Source organism: Ylistrum balloti, unplaced genomic scaffold (genome assembly GCF_031769215.1).
Source record: "Ylistrum balloti isolate Yb309-2 unplaced genomic scaffold, AGI_CSIRO_Ybal_v1 Utg370614, whole genome shotgun sequence".
NCBI lineage: Eukaryota > Metazoa > Mollusca > Bivalvia > Pectinida > Pectinidae > Ylistrum > Ylistrum balloti.
The window spans coordinates 925,045-945,220 of NW_026782377.1; the positions used below are offsets into that span (position 1 = coordinate 925,045).

Below are 20,176 nucleotides of genomic sequence, written 5' to 3' on the forward strand. Positions count from 1 at the left end.
CTGATGTCCAGTTTATACAGGTTTTATTGTTGTTCAGTTCAGATAGATTTTACTGATGTCCAGCTTATACAGGTTTTATTGTTGTTCAGTTCAGACAGATTTTACTGCTGTCCAGTTTATACAGGTTTTATTGCTGTCCAACTTATACAGGTTTTATTGTTGTTCAGTTCAGATAGATTTTACTGATGTCCAGTTTAAACAGGTTTTATTGTTGTTCAGTTCAGACAGATTTTACTGATGTCCAGTTTATACAGGTTTTATTGCTGTCCAGCTTATACAGGTTTTATTGTTGTTCTGTTTGGACAGATTTCACTGCTGTCCAGTTTATACAGGTTTCACTGCTGTCCAGTTTAGACAGGTTTTAATATTTTGAGCTGATACAGGTTTTATTATTATATACTTGATAGAGGTTTTTCTGTTGTACAGTATAGACAAGTTTTAATAGTTCGAGCTAAGACAGCCTTTGTAGATGTGTAGTTTAGACTGGTTTTACTGTTGTCAGGTTTATGATAAGGATAATCAATGTTGTACATTAAAACTTGAAAGGAATAATAAATAAAAATTGATTTCCTGTAGTTTCAAAGAGTACTATTCATATAGTACATACTGGCCACGTATTGGTTGAGAAGTATGTACGTAGGTAGAGAAGCTGAGGCTGTGATACACAGAAAACATCTTTCAAACTGAAGGCCTCCAGATAAACCCCGGGTTGAAGACGTGCAACATTTGACGCAATTCTTCCGCTTGCTGCACCTGCTAGGGACTCTGGTCCAATGAGATTTTTTCAAGGGAAACTATGAGTACAACACATCTGCTGACAATATCTCCGTCATCTCACTATTTCCTGTAGTAGAACTACCGCAGACCCTCAACAAACATATACATCTGGATTGTTTAAGAACTTTTCTAAGTATTTTATACACATACAGGGAAAAGATAAACGTATATGCATATCCACAGCCACCCACTCTGCTTGCTGCACAAACTTATAATTTGTTAATTAATCATGCAAGTTCTGTGTTTACTGGAATCTGTATTAATCACCTTTTTCATATGAGGTCCTATCATAAGAGATATTATTAAGAAATATTACCACATTTAATCAATCTTTCAATAGTCATCATCTATTCTTTTCTTTCAAATTAGAAATTCTTACAACATAATTATTTTAGATAAGGCAACTACACATCACAAAAAGTAGAACTGCAGCATCAAGTAATGCTACTGCCTAAATTACTTTAAAGGACAGACACCTAATGTAGAAGACAGACATCTGATGTAGAAGACAGATGTCTAAGGTAAGAGACAGACTCCTAATATCAGAGACAGACACCAGATGTTGGAGACAAATATCTAAGGTAGGAGACCGATATATGACATAGAAGATAGAAACCTGATGTAAGGCAGATATCTGATGTTGGAAACGGGGGACAGACACCTTATGTAGGAGACAGACAGTGACCTGATGTAGGAGACAGAAACCTTATGTAGGAGACAGACATTAACCTGATATAGGAGACAGACAGTGACCTGATGTAGGAGACAGACACCTGATGTAGGAGACAGACACCTGATGTAGGAGACAGACAGTGACCTGATGTAGGAGACAGACAGTGACCTGATGTAGGAGACAGACAGTGACCTGATGTAGGAGACAAGACACCTGACGTAGGAGACAGACAGTGACCTGATGTAGGTCACAGACAGTGACCTGATGTAGGAGACAGACACCTGATGTAGGAGACAGACACCTGATGTAGGAGACAAGACACCTGATGTAGGAGACAGACAGTGACCTGATGTAGGAGACAGACACCTGATGTAGGAGACAGACAGTGACCTGATGTAGGAGACAGACACCTGATGTAGGAGACAGACAGTGACCTAATGTAGGAGACAGACACCTGATGTAGGAGACAGACAGTGACCTAATGTAGGAGACAGACACCTGATGTAGGAGACAGACAGTGACCTGATGTAGGAGACAGACAGTGACCTGATGTAGGAGACAGACAGTGACCTGATGTAGGAGACAGACAGTGACCTAATGTAGGAGACAGACAGTGACCTGATGTAGGAGACAAGACTGATGTAGGAGACAGACAGTGACCTGATGTGACCTGATGTAGGAGACAGACACCTGATGTACCTGATGTAGGACAGACAGTGACCTGATGTAGGAGACAGACACCTGATGTAGGAGACAGACAGTGACCTAATGTAGGAGACAGACACCTGATGTAGGAGACAGACAGTGACCTGATGTAGGAGACAGACACCTGATGTAGGAGACAGACAGTGACCTGATGTAGGAGACAGACACCTGATGTAGGAGACAGACACCTGATGTAGGAGACAGACAGTGACCTGATGTAGGAGACAGACAGTGACCTGATGTAGGAGACAGACACCTGATGTAGGAGACAGACAGTGACCTGATGTAGAGATAGACACCTGATGTAGGAGACAGACAGTGACCTGATGTAGGAGAGAGACACCTTATGTAGGAGACAGACATGTGACCACCTGATGTAGGAGACAGTGAACCTTGTAGGAGACAGACACCTGATATAGGAGACAGACAGTGACCTGATGTAGGAGACAGACACCTGATGTAGGAGACAGACAGTGACCTAATGTAGGAGACAAGACACCTGACGTAGGAGAAAAACACCTGATGTAGGTCACAGACAGTGACCTGATGTAGGAGACAGACAGTGACTAGACATCTGATGTAGGAGACAGACAGTGACTAGACATCTGATGTAGGAGACAGACAGTGACTTAATGTAGGAGACAAGACACCTTATGTAGGAGACAGACAGACACCTGATGTTGGAGACAGACAGTGACCTAATGTAGGAGACAGACAGCTGATGTAGGAGACAGACAGCTGATGTAGGAGACAGACAGTGACCTGATGTAGGAGACAGACAGTGACCTGATGTAGGAGACAGACAGTGACCTGATGTAGGAGACAGACAGTGACCTGATGTAGGAGACAGACACCTGATGTAGGAGACAGACAGTGACCTAATGTAGGAGACAGACAGTGACCTGATGTAGGAGACAGATGCCTTATGTAGGAGACAGACGGTGACCTGATGTAGGAGAGAGACACCTTATGTAGAGATAGACATCTGATGTAGTGAAAGAAAGATTTTAGATATATATACACCAAACAGGAATCTAAAACTGACACTGTAGATGGATGCTCATTACCTGGGACAGGTGTCTATTTCAGCAACATATAATTTATCCTACCCTGTGATTAAGTTTCAATTCACACCAGAACTATTGGCTTGTGATTGGCACTGTCCCAGATTTCAATATAAAATCTGTTCTTTATACTAAAGTATAGAATTTATACTGCTAAATGAATACAATAAGTAACAATTACTTCATGTGAATATCTGAATGTTACAGATAAAATCTGTAACGATGACTTGGTGAATGTTAATCAGGTTTTATACAGGAAGGTGCCGTCTAGACTTAATGTACTGTAACGCTAATGTACCAAGACTTTTAAGAAATCTTCCTAAATATCTGATAATGTTCTTCCTGACGTTGGTGTATTCGTCCTTATCAAAGGTTAATTACCTGTACATGTTCATATGCATGGACTGATTAATAGATAACCTAGCACCAGTAACTAAATGCATATACCTACATCCAGGCCATTTGAGCATATAACATTATCAACTTTCATTTTTGAAAATGATATTTTTCACCATATATGTGATAAGTTAAGAACATGATATTTAAAATTAAAACTTACTGAAATACCATGTGTACTAAGAAACCTGGCTTTTTATAAAAATGATGATGTCTTCAAAATTCATGATTTTCTTCCTCTCTGCTTTGGCCCTTTAATGTGTTTGATACCATGTCTAATTTATCTTTATATTGTTTGTTTAATGTAGGTTATGTTCAGGATTAGGAATAAAATATATTCTTTTTTATACCAAATACATAGCTGTAGTAAATAGACATAAATAAATGAAAAAAAAATGTCTTCTTTGAATTGAGATTCAATGTAGGGACCATGGAATAAAAAATGTGAACTCTTAAGCTACCACTTGTAGCCTTTATATTCCATTCGAAAGGAGAAGAAAAAAATGTTCTGCAATAAAGTTTATTTTTTATTCATAATAAATTATCAGAATTCTGTTTAATCTATCAAAACTGTCTGACGTTAGTTAAAAATAAAGTCTATAAATTTTATAAATCACAGGTTTTGGTTGGGAACTTATAAAGATATCTCTCATAGCACGTCAAGAAAGCAGTACTAAACTTTTTTCAGTGAAAACAAAAACAGTATGTAAGAACGAGTGTGTATCATAAAGAATTAAAGTCAGTATCAGTTACCACACAGACGGGCTGCTTAATCCCTAATTATTGTAATACACAGATGTCTACCAGGGCGCCAATATTACCTATAGCCAAGATGAAACCAACTTTTTTCTTCCCTTCCATATTATGAAATATGTCTGAAATCGTGAGTTTCTAGTTAGATATTTTGGGAAGTTTAATTCGGAAGGAATTAAAAACCATGGAAGGTTTGCTTGTGTAAGCCTAATGAGTGACAGGGAGATCATTGAGAACCAACATATTGGTTGGCTGACATCCATTGGCTTAGGCGCTGAGAACACTGTATGGAGAAATTTTGTCTAACCATATTTGACGTAATTAGCACCCCTTGCTGCTTAAGCTCCCTCCAGACGATAACATAGCTCAATGCCTCTTTTATATTCCGATTAGCAGTATAGCAGAAACCCCCACAATTCATGGTGCTCTAAAAGACCCATTCATAAATTTCTCCAGACACTTATAGATTTTTTATTTCAACACTAATCCTATATAACTGTGTATCGCAAATAGAAGTATGTTGGGCTAGATCAGTGGGTCCTGATTAGTTTTACTTGGCACAAACTTTAAAAAAAATCTGTGAAAGTTTACATATATTGAAATTGATATGCTGTAAATAGGAAATGATTCATTTTACTTTTGAGGCAAAAAGCTGAAACTTTTTGCATAAAAAAATCTGACACTTTTGTATTCTTGAAAGGTAGAAAACAATTTTTTAGCTATTCATAAAATATCTGCTTGCGAAAAGCATATATTTGTTGTTATTTTAAAATGTAAACAAAATTCGGTCAGCAAATTTTTTTTTCTTGAAAGCATGGTTAGCTTTACCTCATTTTGTTTTATGTATGTCTATACTCTTATCATATCAATCAATGATTTTAAATGCAAATGCTTTCAAGGTGAGTAACAACCTAGTTATTTGTCTTTGAAAAATTCAGTATGGGATGTAAAAAAGCTAGGATATAAATACCAAAATGATTCTTATAATTTCACATAAATGCAATGAATTTTGCTTTGGTTTTTTATGGGGTTAAATACGGTACCTGTTTACTAATGGAAAGAAATGGAGCAATACATCTCAGTCTAATTGAAGTGACAGAAAGCTCATCGTTTTGATTTCACATCAGAAGAGTCCATACATTAATGTGTAAAAATAAACGTGGATAAATTTCACAACATCAATTTCAGAAAAAATAAAACTTCACAAGAAAGGTTATATGATAATCCTGAATGCAGACGATATTTTTGAACTCTCCAATTTACAAATCAGTAAAGTATAAAAAAGAATGTACATGGAGACAACCTCAATTTTAAATCAGTGTTTGCATCATTCTGCATGTCTTTGATGTGTAACTGACTTTGTAGATTGTCCAAGACATCATTTAAGAGCTTTTAAGTTCCAGCTATGTTGAAGATATATTGTGTCATTTTAATCTTTTTTTTTTATAAATAAATAAATAAAAACAATATTCATTGACGGCAATCAAATTTGTTATCACTTATATTTGATGAGTTGATGTGTTTACACACTGAAAAATATAATGCATGCCAATTCACATGAAAGGCAAAAGGGAAGTAACTCCATCGCTCTAGGCAGTCTAGACATAGACTTCATGGCTTTATGTAGGACAACCAAGTCCATTTTCCAACATAAAAGTCAAAAGAAAAGAAAAAAAACCCAGGAAACAGTTACTTTGTAAAGCTTGAAACACTTTTTACCCGAGAGTAAGACTTTTACCAAGCAACATGTTCTAAGTTTGATTCCATGTGCAGTCATTGGAATAGGCAATGTATGGCTAAATAAACTTACCGAGATATGTGCTACAGATATATTCTGCTATTTGGTTTCCTGACTTGCTAGATTCCGCAAAATGGCTCAATTCTCGATTCAACATCCGCTTAAACTGTGAGAAAAAGAAACAAATGCCTGTATATGGAATTCACTAGCCTTCATATCTTAAATATTTCTGAAAATGACAAAATGAAAACAGCAAGTTCTTGTTTGTCAGGAAAACAAATAAAATCTGCCCAAAGAATGGATATGGCAGAAAGACAATACACCCATACCAGTATTCACCTGACCTCTCGGGGTGAAATAAAAGAAACCCAAAAAAGGATTATTTACAGTTATATCTATATCATTGCACAGAGGAATTTACTCCATTACAACTTACCTACATTGGTCCTTTATATGTACATCATCAATAAACTGTTAGTGTGTACTGCATTATTCACTTTACAATATTTGCGAAACAAGTTTTTCAAGCTTCTTCTTCAGCCTTGGCCTAGATGGGAAGTTGTCTGAATGTGGGAAGAAACTGGAGTGCCCGGGGAAAACCCAGGTGGTCAGGTAGGAGACCTAATACCTTTCCACGTCTTGTTTCAGGAATCGAAACCTAGACGCCTATATGAAATGTGGATGTGTTATCAATGTGTTACCTGACCACCAAACTGAAATCAATTTGTTGTTTCATCAACAGATAATTATGGGTATGTTCAAATCAAAATATATATTTGGCTACACTAGAATACGCCATCATTGTGTAAAATATGACATTTATATTACATAGGTTTGGGATCTCCTTTGTGTATCTCTATAATAACATTTAAAAGATCATGTTGATTTCACTTCTTTAAAAGTATTGTTCCAGACCAAATTATGACTAAAATGGTTTAACACACCTGTACTTTGCTTTCTTTACCTTGTATGAAAGTAAATGGTTAAAATAATTATATTACCATTTCTGCCTTGACATTGCTTAAATGTATTTCAACCTTGTGTTTCAGTCTGAAAATTAAAACACCTTTCCACTTCAGCATTGTTGCAGTGTCAATCAGGCAAGAGGTGGTGCACAGTGTATGTGGAATGCACCTAAAATGTGCATATGGTGTTTTCTCTTTTCAAGTTAGTGTCTTGGGTGATATTTTAAATTTAGCTGCATTTCCATTCAAACATTTTAGGCATAGTTATGCATCCTAGGTTTTATGATATTTTCCAGTTAATAGGAGGTCCAATTAAGCTGAATCACTCACTTATTCTGTACGTAGATTGAAAATGACTTTGTCACCTATGCCAATTTCTGCAAACTTTGATGTTCTTTTCTCAAGCTTACTAACACACAATTACCATGCATGACCCACAGGTTCTTGAAGTTTTAGAAAAAGTTTATTTTAAGATTTTAAAACATTTGACCCATCTGTGACCTTGAATGTAGGTCAGGGTCATTCATTTAAACATGTTAAATGCCTAATATCAGTACACTGGCCATTTGAGTTATTGAGAAGTTGTTTGAAGATTTTAATACATTCAACCCCTGTGACCTTAGTAGTGCATGGGTCAAGGTACCTTAATTCATTTGAAGAAACTTGGTAGTAATTCATCCTAGTATAATCCATTTATTGAACCCTAGGACATTTGGTTTTTGATAAGGAATGGATACTGGACAGACATTGAATGCTGTGCCTTACTGTCCTTTGGGCCTTTCTGGTTTGTGTTAATTTGATAAAATGCTTACAGTATTGACTTAATGGATACATGGTTTGAAGTTTACTATGGATTACAGATAGGAAATATTTAAATGGTGGATCTTTATTTCTAGCGTCAACAGCCAAAAGGGAGCTAAGCCTACCTTGCTGGATGCCATGTCACTAACAGACCGGTGAGTCTGGATGGTTTCTAGCTGGTCAAGGCACCAGTCAAGTTCTTCTAAGGTATCCATGGCCAGCTTGGTGTAGTTCTCATCTGAAAAATCAAATTAAGGATAAGTTTCATGTTTATTGATTGATAAAAGAATAAAACCTTAAAACTTAAACACGCAATATAGTGTCCTTTACTGACAGGTGACCTGTATAAGGGAATGTTCCTTATATAGAAGCAACCTCAACAGAAAAGAGACCTCTGTAGAGGAATTACCCTTACGGAGAAGTGACCCCTACAGAACAACTGACTTCTTAAAGGTAGTGACCCCCATATATACAATGAAGAAGTGAATCCTGCAGACAAGTGATCACTATAGTGAAATGGTCTCTATATAGAAGTGACCACTACAGACAAGTGACCTCTATAGTGGAAAGCTCCCTGTACAAATGTGACTCCTAGAGACAAGCAATCTCTACATTGGAATGCTCTTTATACAGAAATGACCCTATAGACAAGTGAATTACATAGAGGACTGCTCCCTTTATTAAAGTGACCCCTACCGACAAGTGACCTCTATAGGGGAATACTCTCTATATGGAAGAGACCCTTACAGACAAGTGACCTCTATAGGGGAATACTCTCTAAATGGAAGTGACCCCTACAGACAAGTGACCTCTACCATTCTGATTTTTACAGACAGGTGACTAATTACCGAAGAGAAATTGTAGTAATGGGTCAATGAATAGACAGATGACTTTAAGGAGAAATAGACATAAGTACTTTCTGATCAATAATAATAATAATCCTTAATGCTTGAAATCCAAGCCTCACAGTCATTTTTGTTTTCTCTTTCAAAAGCAGTCTCAAACTTTCACCAACACAAGAGGCCCAATGGACCTGCATAATTCACCTGGTATTCAATGCTCAACTCAAATACATGCCCATTTCACACCACTGTCTTAAAATTTAAAAAAGCCTCATCTCACGAGTGTATCCTTGAAATATGATGCTTCAATGCCTTCTGGCAGTTAATCAAATATTATTTACAAGGTTGTTACAAAATATACCCCTGTGACCTTGAATATGGGTCAAGGTCATTTCTTTTCCAGATAATTGTCAGCCTTTATCTCATGAAGCGATCAGACAAATATAATGCTTTAAGGCATTTTGGTCGATCAGAAGAAGTTGTTTCAAGGTTTTATCAAATTTGACACCTCTAACTTTGAATAGAGATCAAGGTCATTTTATTTTACAAACTTTGTTGCACTTCATCCTTGGTACATATCAGCAAATATTATACTTCTGAATGTTTTGATTAATCAGAAGAAGTTGTTGTAAGTTTTTAACAGATTTGACTCCTGTGCACTTGAATATGGTCATGGTAATTTCTATTTGCAACCTTTGTTGGGCTTCATCCCAGCAAGCCAAATACCAAGACATTTGGTCAACTAGTCATTGACTAGAAGTGGTTTAAAATAAAATGTTTATGCTAAACAGATGGATGACAGACAAAAGACAACAGATGGATAACAGATGTCTTGCCGCAGCATAAGCTGCCTTGACCTTTTGGGCCAGGTGAACTAATAACCAAGGATCAGAAGGAACCTTCAAATAGTACTGGAGAAATACTGGGCCTTTATTATGAGATTTAACAAAGGAGCAGAGATCCAAGGTCAGAAGAACATTTACATTCAACACTAGAAAATTTCTTTAACTTATTGGTATGATATCTGGTTTCCTTTTCTTGACTGGGTATGACCTGACTGCAGTTCAGTGACATAATAAAAGGATTAATTAAGGTCAATGTCCTCCTTTACACTAAGCTAGTTTCAGCCAACCTTGATCACGACCACGACATATCCAACCCCTGCTGTTCATTATTCCATAGCCTAGTGCAAAAGCTGTCCTGTTTTTAATTCTAGCTAAGCAGTGAAAACCAATGAATGTACTGATGGAAAACTCTCAGCAATTTGCTTTAAATTCATTTTACAATTTTACGTCATTTCATACACGTTTCTGACCACTCTCATTTCCTGGCAAACCTTTGTTATGTTATTTTTCCTGTAATAAACCCATGGAACCAACACATTAATGCCCCTACCACTGAGTCATGGCTCTCTAAAAACACGATGGAATGAGATTTGTTGGTAATTTTTCTAAACAGCAGTATAGTTGGTTGGAATTATTACCAGGCAAGGGCTTTTTCTGGGATAATTACGGTACCATATATGTTCTGGAAACTTTTAAACAATGTAAATGAAAATTGTTTTAACGACAGAAAAGCCACACATATGTGAGACATAACATAGATATGCCATTACACATCAGTGACATGCATGTTATTTAGGAACATGACAAAACTTCCTTCTGGTCAAATTACTAACTTGTCCATCTCGTCATAGCTGTCATACCATCTCTTCCCAATGCAGACTCATGAGATTTATCAAAGGTATGAATAATCAGACCTGTGGTGCTGTACTCTAAGGTCAAACTGTCAAATAAATGGCAGATACTTGACGACTTTAACTTCACATGAAATAAAGTCACAGGGAACAATGATGTCATGAAAAATGAGGAAACAGAAGTTACCTTAGACATGTCCATTGGTGGTGAAAAATTAACAAAGAATGTCTATTTTAATTATTTTGATGTAAGAGAGGAAGAAAGATTTAATTAAACCACAAATAATGAGAAGTTGTTCACCATCAAGATATCCTGTGTATAATTACATTACAATACAATACAAGTATGATATTCCAAATTGTGAATGAAATATACTGACAACCTTGCAACATGTCTGTTGTTTTCTGTCATATTCTTTTGCAATAGATGCCTTCTTTGCACTCTCTTTCAATATTCATTGAACTGAATAATATTTGGTATTCAGTCTGATCTGGTATGAGACTATTGTGAATAACGCAGCTGAGAATGACAATGATTCTATACACACAGGCTGTAATCTGGGCTACGAACTCGAGATTCATCTCAGCTCTCATCCAAAACGACCGGCTGCAATTTACATTTTACTGTTCATGATAGTTATAAAACGTGTCACAAAATATAGAGAATCTTTAGATGGGAAGCCATGCAGCATAATTGTTACATAAAATGAGACATTCGTATCTATAAATTACCAAAGTGTCAGGAGCACTTTTCCCTTTCATTTTCATCCGCAACAATAAAAGGAAAAGAAAAAAAAGTAATAAAAATGAAGTCAAATGTGAAAAAATCAAATCAAATGTTTTGATGTGTTTGAGGTTGATAATTTTCACAGACTACACATGCTAATGAATACCAAGCTGCCTTAAATAAATCTAATAATTTGACGATACATCTGAGTGAGCTAGACGTTTGACAGTTATCATTTCTCTGGTGCTAATGAATGAGAAGCAGAATTGAAGATGAAGACAATCACGAAAGGATAAGTTATGGAATTAGCCATAAGCTGTGTATGCCCAGCAAGGTATATGTGAGGAAGTGATAGAAGGATCACCGCAATATTGATCTGCAGAGACCTTCACTGTTCCATCAGAAATGAAGCAGCAATGTCGATTTTCACACAACCGGTTTCTCTATAATCAAGCCAAATATTCACCAACATCGACTGATGCTGATGGACACTTATCTTATACTGCTGTCATTCTTAAATATATTAGACTCTTTTCTCCTGATTTTTCCCATTGTTCATGAAATTTAATAACTATTCTACTTCAATAATTTCCATAGGCATATACACAGTTGATAACAACACTCAATTTTTAACAATGTTCATTCACACACATTTAAATAACAAAAATAGAGAATGTCCTTAAAATATGTCCCTGCTACTATGCAAATCAATTTCTTCCTCAGTGAGGATGATCTTGACCTTTTAATATTGCTTTCTGACAAATAGTTACAAGATATCAAATTTCAAGATGGCCACTTGTCAACCAAGACAATTTGCCAACCAATTAACAAAATCATAATTGACCAAGGGACACTGTCATTCAAGATCTGAGAATGACCCATCCTATGTTTCTCAGGAATTATCCTTCTTCATTAGTCTGACTATAACCCAGCCTAATTTACCATTTTATTTTTTAGGTCGGTTTCAAAATTTAACAAATAATCATAAGGGACCTAGACAAATCCATCCAGTCCTTAAAATTTGCTTTTTTTTTCTTTTCTTTTTGTATTTGTTTTTTATTTTGATAAATCTCAAAATAAAGCAGGAATCTCTATGGACCAAGAGGAACTGACAAATAAAATTGGGGAAACTTAAAATTTTTAAAGAAATAAGGATAACAAGAATTGTTTAAAGAGGTATAATGGGTCATGGAAAATGGCAATTTGAACAATTAAGCCACCATTTGTGGTATTTTATATGTGATTGGGCCAGGTATTACTATAGAGATGTTGGACCTATACAAAATAAAAAAAACAGCAAGATGTTTCTCTCTATAAAAAAAAAAAAAAGATGAAAGCTTATAATAAATAATAAATCACAGGAAAAAGTAAGTAAAAATATGGTTACATATATCTGTATTGTTATAGATGTATAGTTTCAGCAGATGATATATATTGGTCAATCCAAAGTCAAATGTACCAGGTATGGTATTGCAGCAGCACAACAATGGAGCTGAATAATTGTTGGACAGGTGTTGATGAAATGACCACGACCGTAAACCAATCAGGTCACACAACAATACAGGAAACTAAGTACTTCTGTAATAAATATCTCTGATATTGCAATTTTTATTAAGGCACTGAAAAATTGATGTACAACTATATTTTGTCTGTGACAGACACTAGAGAATTAGCTATTATTTGCCTGAAGCAGAGAGAATAGCTGTTGGAAGTTGTCACTGGCAAATGGCTTGACAAAAGATGTAATTTGCCAATAAGAGAAGATTTGAGATTTTTGTAATTGTCAATTACAGAAGACATGAGATTCTATTATTTTCCAGATACAGACAGCACAGGTATCATAATTTGCTGTTTGTATAAGAGATGCTTGCAGTAATTTGCCCAATTTGTCAATATATCTATATTTTTGCATTGTTTTTTTTTTCTTCTTTATATCATTTTACAGCTCATTAACAATCTATTAAGTAAACAAAGAGTGATTGCCATTATGAAAAAAAAATCATGTAATTTGTTATTGGAAGACACCTAAAGTAGAAATAAAACACCAGGACATTGCCAATAGTAGAGAGGATGATGAGTAAAATAAGTAATAAAAGACACAGGTGGAGACAGCACTGAAAACTGAAATAATAGGGTGTCCATACATGTCAGGCGGCATACATCCTTAAACCTCATGTCACAGTAAGGTTTCATAAAGCATTAAGTTGCCATGTAGCATATAGCCTTAAGTCACTATTAGACCGTGAGGTAATACAGGTTTAAGTCACCCTATTACAGTAAGGTAATACAGCTTTAAGTCACTGTATTACAGTAAGGTAATACAGCTTTAAGTCACTGTATTACAGTAAGGTATTACAGCTTTAAGTCACTGTATTACAGTAAGGTAATACAGCTTTAAGTCACTGTATTACAGTAAGGTAATACAGCTTTAAATCACCCTATTACAGTAAGGTAATACAGCTTTAAGTCACTGTATTACAGTAAGGTAATACAGCTTTAAGTAAGGTAATACAGCTTTAAGTCACTGTATTACAGTAAGGTAATACAGCTTTAAGTCACCCTATTACAGTAAGGTAATACAGCTTTAAGTCACTATTAGACCGTGAGGTAATACAGCTTTAAGTCACCGTATTACAGTAAGGTAATACAGCTTTAAGTCACCGTATTACAGTAAGGTAATACAGCCTTAAGTCACTGTATTACAGTAAGGTAATACAGCCTTAAGTCACTATTAGACCGTGAGGTAATACAGCTTTAAGTCACCCTATTACAGTAAGGTAATACAGCTTTAAGTCACTGTATTACAGTAAGGTAATACAGCTTTAAGTCACTGTATTACAGTAAGGTAACACAGCTTTAAGTCACCATATTACAGTAAGGTAACACAGCTTTAAGTCACCGTATTACAGTAAGGTAATATAGCTTTAAGTCACTGTATTACAGTAAGGTAATACAGCTTTAAGTCACTGTATTACAGTAAGGTAACACAGCTTTAAGTCACCATATTACAGTAAGGTAATACAGCTTTAAGTCACCATATTACAGTAAGGTAATATAGCTTTAAGTCACTGTATTACAGTAAGGTAACACAGCTTTAAGTCACCATATTACAGTAAGGTAACACAGCTTTAAGTCACCGTATTACAGTAAGGTAATATAGCTTTAAGTCACTGTATTACAGTAAGGTAATACAGCTTTAAGTCACTGTATTAAAGTAAGGTAACACAGCTTTAAGTCACCATATTACAGTAAGGTAATACAGCTTTAAGTCACCGTATTACAGTAAGGTAATATAGCTTTAAGTCACTGTATTACAGTAAGGTAATACAGCTTTAAGTCACCATATTACAGTAAGGTAATACCGCTTTAAGTCACCATATTACAGTAAGGTAATACAGCTTTAAGTCACCCTATTACAGTAAGGTAATACAGCTTTAAGTCACTGTATTACAGTAAGGTAATACAGCTTTAAATCACCATATTACAGTAAGGTAATACAGCTTTAAGTCACCGTATTACAGTAAGGTAATATAGCTTTAAGTCACTGTATTACAGTAAGGTAATACAGCTTTAAGTCACCATATTACAGTAAGGTAATACCGCTTTAAGTCACCATATTACAGTAAGGTAATACAGCTTTAAGTCACCCTATTACAGTAAGGTAATACAGCTTTAAGTCACTGTATTACAGTAAGGTAATACAGCTTTTAATCACCATATTTAAGTCACCACCGTATTACAGAAAGGTAATACAGCTTTAAGTCACCGTATTACAGTAAGGTAATACAGCTTTAAGTCACCGTATTACAGTTAAGTAGTACATAGCCTTAAGTCACTATTACAACGTAATGTTACATATAGATTTTATGTGACAGTAATTAAGACAAAAAGTCACAATGATACTGTAAGGTAGCATACAGCCTTAAAGCACCATGATATAGTAAGGTAACTTACAACCTTAAGCCTGTTACAGAAGGGAAGTTCAAATTAAACTTACCTGCCAGTTTGTTGTTCTGTGTAGAGTTTTGACAGTTAGTTTGGGACGTTTTATTATGAGCATTGTGTGGACTGTTGGTTGTGGCGGCACTGCCTCTCGTCCTGTAAAAAGATACACAAAGACGATGCAGAAATGAGATGGACAAGACAAAATAACATCAAAACATTCTAAAAGTCTTACAGTACCATATGGAATGATTGAGCAAAATTTTACCATCAACTCAATACAGTTTTCAATTACTTTTATTTATGATATCTGTCAATAAAACTTTAGACACACTTTCAAATTAGGCTTCGTGGAAAATACTTCTACCTCATGAAAAGCCAAAGAGAAAATCTTAAACATCTATATATGTCATAAAATGACCATTCAACCCCATATATAGTTGTAAGCTGCAATAAATTCTAAAGATGTGTGGGAGGAATTTCTTAATATCAGAATTGTGAAATAGACCATGGTATTGATGATATCTTCTGAAATAAGAACTGGAACAATTGGCGCCGATTTCTGGATCGGTTCTTGCCATGTGTTGTTACGTGGGAGAAGTATTGATCTGAGAGGAAGTGTCAGCAAAAGAATTTTCCCATTAAAAAAAGAATTGAATGCCTGTGACATTTCAGTAGCAATGTAAGCCCAACTGTGCAACACAAAAGAGTTTGACTGAGCTGTATAGTGTATCGAGCCCTGGCAAGGTATTATGAAGAATAAATAGATCCTATGTTATACAGCCATGACATATATAACTGTATACCACAGAAATCTACAAAATTGATCTGGTGAAATTGATACGATACATACATTGTTATCCTATTACAGATGAAACAAGAATTGAAGTATACAGAAGTTTAGCTAGATTTTACCCAGGACCATAATTATATTAAGTGGATTCTATGATATTGGATATTATTGTATCTGGTATGTTATGATATTTTTTCAATGTACAGAATATTCCCTATATGAATTAAACAAATTAAGAAAAAGGTTTATTATGGTATTGTCCAATATGAAATATCAGTTTTTATGATATTCTTTCTACCAAAATCAATTTTTGTAATCTTTAACCCTAGACAAGAGTGCGTATTTGACACCTGATGTGTTCCTGTGATACTATTTATTTGTTAATTATAGCCCAAAGTGCCTCTAAGTGCCTCTAAGTACCCCTAGGTGGCCAGTCCCACCTGTTACAGGTAAGTTTTATTCTTTGCTATTAAGAAACAGTAGATATCAAGTCGCCTACATGTTACAGATTGGTCAACCAAAACCTTCAGTCAGTACGGATTACATGAACAAGATTCCTAATTAGGCCATAACAATTAGAACAAATGCACTTACAGAGGGATAAGAGGATTTATCAAATTAACTTGGAGTATAGATATGTTTGCATGTCAAAATTAGCTTAGAACAACGTTTTGACACATGTGATTGTCATATGATTGTTGCGACTTTTTTCGCGAGGCAAAATGTTATTGATGTTTCTAAGAGCCTGGAAACAGATTTTCACAGCAAAACTGCCAAATCATTATAAAACGGTAATGATAAGCTTTATACCTGTGCCTAACTGAATATTGCATGACAGTAACCTATTCTGCCTTCAATTCAACTTGGTTCTTAGTTGAACTGAATGGAATTAAAAGTGAAAGTAGCAATTATTCTGTGTCTGATATATATCAGTCGGCACTGATAACAGTAATCTTTCATGTTTATTTTACTTGTTACAAAATGCAGTTTTCCACTGATATTACCTTGCTTTTTATCTCTGTTTTATTTTGTAATAAATTAGACTACTATGATAGTCTAACTTCCGGTTCCATTACTTAAATAGTTCTCTTAGTTATAATAATATACCATCTGTTATAATATTTTCATCTGGAAAATAGGATATCATAATAGGTAGGTTTCACTGTATAACTTCAATGACAGGAAAAATATTCTGGGTGAGTGGGGTGAGCTTTAAGTATCAGTTAAAGCAAGTTATTATGGATGACAAGGTCAAAGGTCAAGGTCACAGATAAGATATGCATGGATCTATGGTCCAATGATAGAGAGGCATACAAACATGAATGTTTATATGATAACTTTCCCTCCTCAAGTGGCCTGTACTTGAAACATGATGTATATTACAAACAGACAATGCTATTACTATTGGCTCTGTACTGTTTTTCAAGAAACTTAAAATTTAAGTTGCAAATGATTTGTCAGAACTACCACTCCAATGATCAGGAAAATATCTGACATTAACTGCTGAACAATATGTTAATAGTAGGCTATAGTTCACACATAGGTTAACATTAGTACAAGCATTTATAGGAAGCATTTATAAGATGGGCAAGTGTTTCTCCATAGGTACAAGCTCTGAGTAAGAATCTGCAGTTGCTTGAATCAATAAGTTAAATGCTCCAGAAAGATTTTCTCACTTAAAACTTGAAGTACTCACATCACTTCACATACTGGAAGAATTTATATCTTATCTCATTTTATCTCAAATAAATCATTATCACATCAATAGAGTCTAAAAACCAAATATGGTTTGATAGTGAGCCTTCTGGGTTCAGCAGACTAGTTACAGCAATATTCAAAGCAGTTGTTATCTAGCTATCCCTCAATAAGAATACACTGATACAATTATAAACACAAGTCATCAATATAGATTTTTTCTTTGCTATCCTGACCTACTTCTCCTACTACATAATTCTAATCAAAATTAATTGAAACATATTGTTAAAAATGATGTATGATGACATTGTAATTAATAACACTGTTTGAACCTTTGTATCACAAGTACTGATAGCTCCCATTACTGTATCAACTTGTGTCTGAGCCTCAACAGAAGCGAGACAGCTGACATGTCATTGGAATCTTAATTCTAACTCAAAATCTATGAAATGTGGGCAAAAAACATTAACAAAAGAAAGATTACACAGAAAATTCTGAAAATATTATACAGAGAATATGACCAGGTATTCTAGAAGGGTTAGCATCTTCTGCTTCATAAGAGACACCTACCATGTAAATATTGATCAAGCCAAGTATGTCATGTCATGTTCTTTAATGAGAACAAGGTTAAACCATGCGGTATAGTCATGAACATGAAACATTACAACTCATATTATACATTTTGGAAAATAAAATATTTCTAAACGATGTCACGGTGGACACCTGAAAACTTCCTCGATGTAGTCTCTATCAACTAGCATCTCTAGAAAGCCTTTGTTGTAGAGTGTCAAGATAGGTCTATATTATTTACCTAATTGTTGTTCTAGTTTACTGTCTTTACATATAAAATGATAAAAAGATATGTAAACAAGACCTAATCAACCTATTGGAGATAGAAACCATAGAAGTGTACCACTGATATACTTACATACACATTCCGCATAGACTGTATATACACCCCATATAGGGCCTCACATCTCCGAATATAGGTCACAGCTACCCATCAAATACACATGTCCAATTCAGACACTCCTCAAATACCAATTATAATGGGTAACATCACTTTTTGTGTGTAATCTTTACAAGGTATTAACACATCAGTTGGTAGGCAAAGCTCCTGTGTTGGCAGGTATAACTACCACACAATCAGGTTAGGAGCACGAAAAATCACTACCCTGCATTTGACAAAATCCTTATCTTGATGTATGGAACGATGAGTTAGTTTAAAAGGTTCTATTGGAAGATGTTATCAGTTACACTATATTGTAACATATGTCATAATCAGTTTTTGTGTATAATCCCTTTACAAGGCAATTATCAGACACACTACCACCAAATGCATGAAATCATCAGTTTTCGTGCACAATCCAATTATAAGACATTTGTCGTGTATACACATATGACATCATCATTTTGTGTACATATTGCAAGTAACAGCTGTCCAATAACTCAAGGTTACAAAAATGTTATTTCAAAAGAAAAAAAAAACCTGCACACAGCTGGTATCTTAGAAAGTCCAGTGTCACATCCTGAATAGTAATTCCAAAATCTGAACTCAAGTTTGAAATCAAATTTCTATTTCACCCTTAGTAAACCATACAATTTTTTGTCTTCAAAACAGATTTATGAAAACTTCTTTCAAAGAAAAATTTGGTGAATTTCATTAAAGTTTTGAACTCATACAGAGTGAAAAAAAAAATCCTGGTCTGTTGATCTGAATTCGAAGTATTTGCTTATATGTCAACGTTGTCAAGATGAAAAATCCACAAATAAGGAGAAATAAGCTTCTACAGCATGTTCTAGACATCTGGTACATCCATTGTAACCATCCACTGCTTATAAGCAGTTACAAGTCAACAAGACAGGGTAAAAACAGGCTTGCTCAAACATTCTTGGCTTGTGAACATTGCGGATTTTTTCCCTCATCACTAGCTCATAATTGGCTTCTGAAGATCTGTATCTATATTCTGTGTTGACTTGGAGTGTTTTCCATGTACTGTAAGTCTGAGCACGGTAGAAAGCAAGCTATAATTGGTCAGTAATTAAGCTGATTCCCTCACAAAGACCTTATCTATCCATACTATATTCATCCATGTAAATTACAAACAATTGTTTGTTGAGTTCTTCAGCATGACAATTTGACAGCACCAGATATTGTGGTTGTACAAATTTAGGGTTGTCTCCCCACACTAAATTCAAATACAGGTTAATGTTTTGTCTGACATGAAAAAAATTACCAAAATTGCATGATTGTACTTTTTCACTGGAATACACATGATTTCACCATTATTCCAGAACAAATGAGTTTATTCAAACACTAGATCCTTCAGAGCTAGGTCCTTTGCAGAAACAGGACTCCTGTTCCACAACACAAATCCTAGCTCACATCAACATGCAAAAATAATCCTCAATAGTTCCAGTGTCTTGCTTGTTTCCGGAATACTTTCAATATTTGATAAATGTTTTCCAAAAACAGTCTTCCTTAAATCACAAAGAATTTATATCAAATCCAAAAGATTTGAATTTAATTCTTTGGTTGTTACCTGTCAAAAGTGTGAAAAAAAAATATTAATGAAAATTTCTGTATAACCTAATATTTTTTTCCAAAC

General features: G+C 35.0%; 1 protein-coding gene across 1 annotated transcript in view; it reads right to left on the bottom strand.

Annotated features, from left to right (window-relative positions):
- The window catches only part of LOC132557035 (cAMP-specific 3',5'-cyclic phosphodiesterase 4C-like), a 99,514-nt gene that overhangs the window by 31,018 nt on the left and 48,320 nt on the right, over positions 1 to 20,176 (bottom strand). The window contains exons 4-6 of the mRNA XM_060221500.1: positions 15,135 to 15,235; positions 7,998 to 8,110; positions 6,179 to 6,272 (exon numbers count right to left, since the gene is read on the bottom strand). Of these exons, the coding sequence (XP_060077483.1) occupies positions 6,179 to 6,272; positions 7,998 to 8,110; positions 15,135 to 15,235 (308 nt within the window). The remainder of the gene's footprint in view (positions 1 to 6,178; positions 6,273 to 7,997; positions 8,111 to 15,134; positions 15,236 to 20,176) is intronic.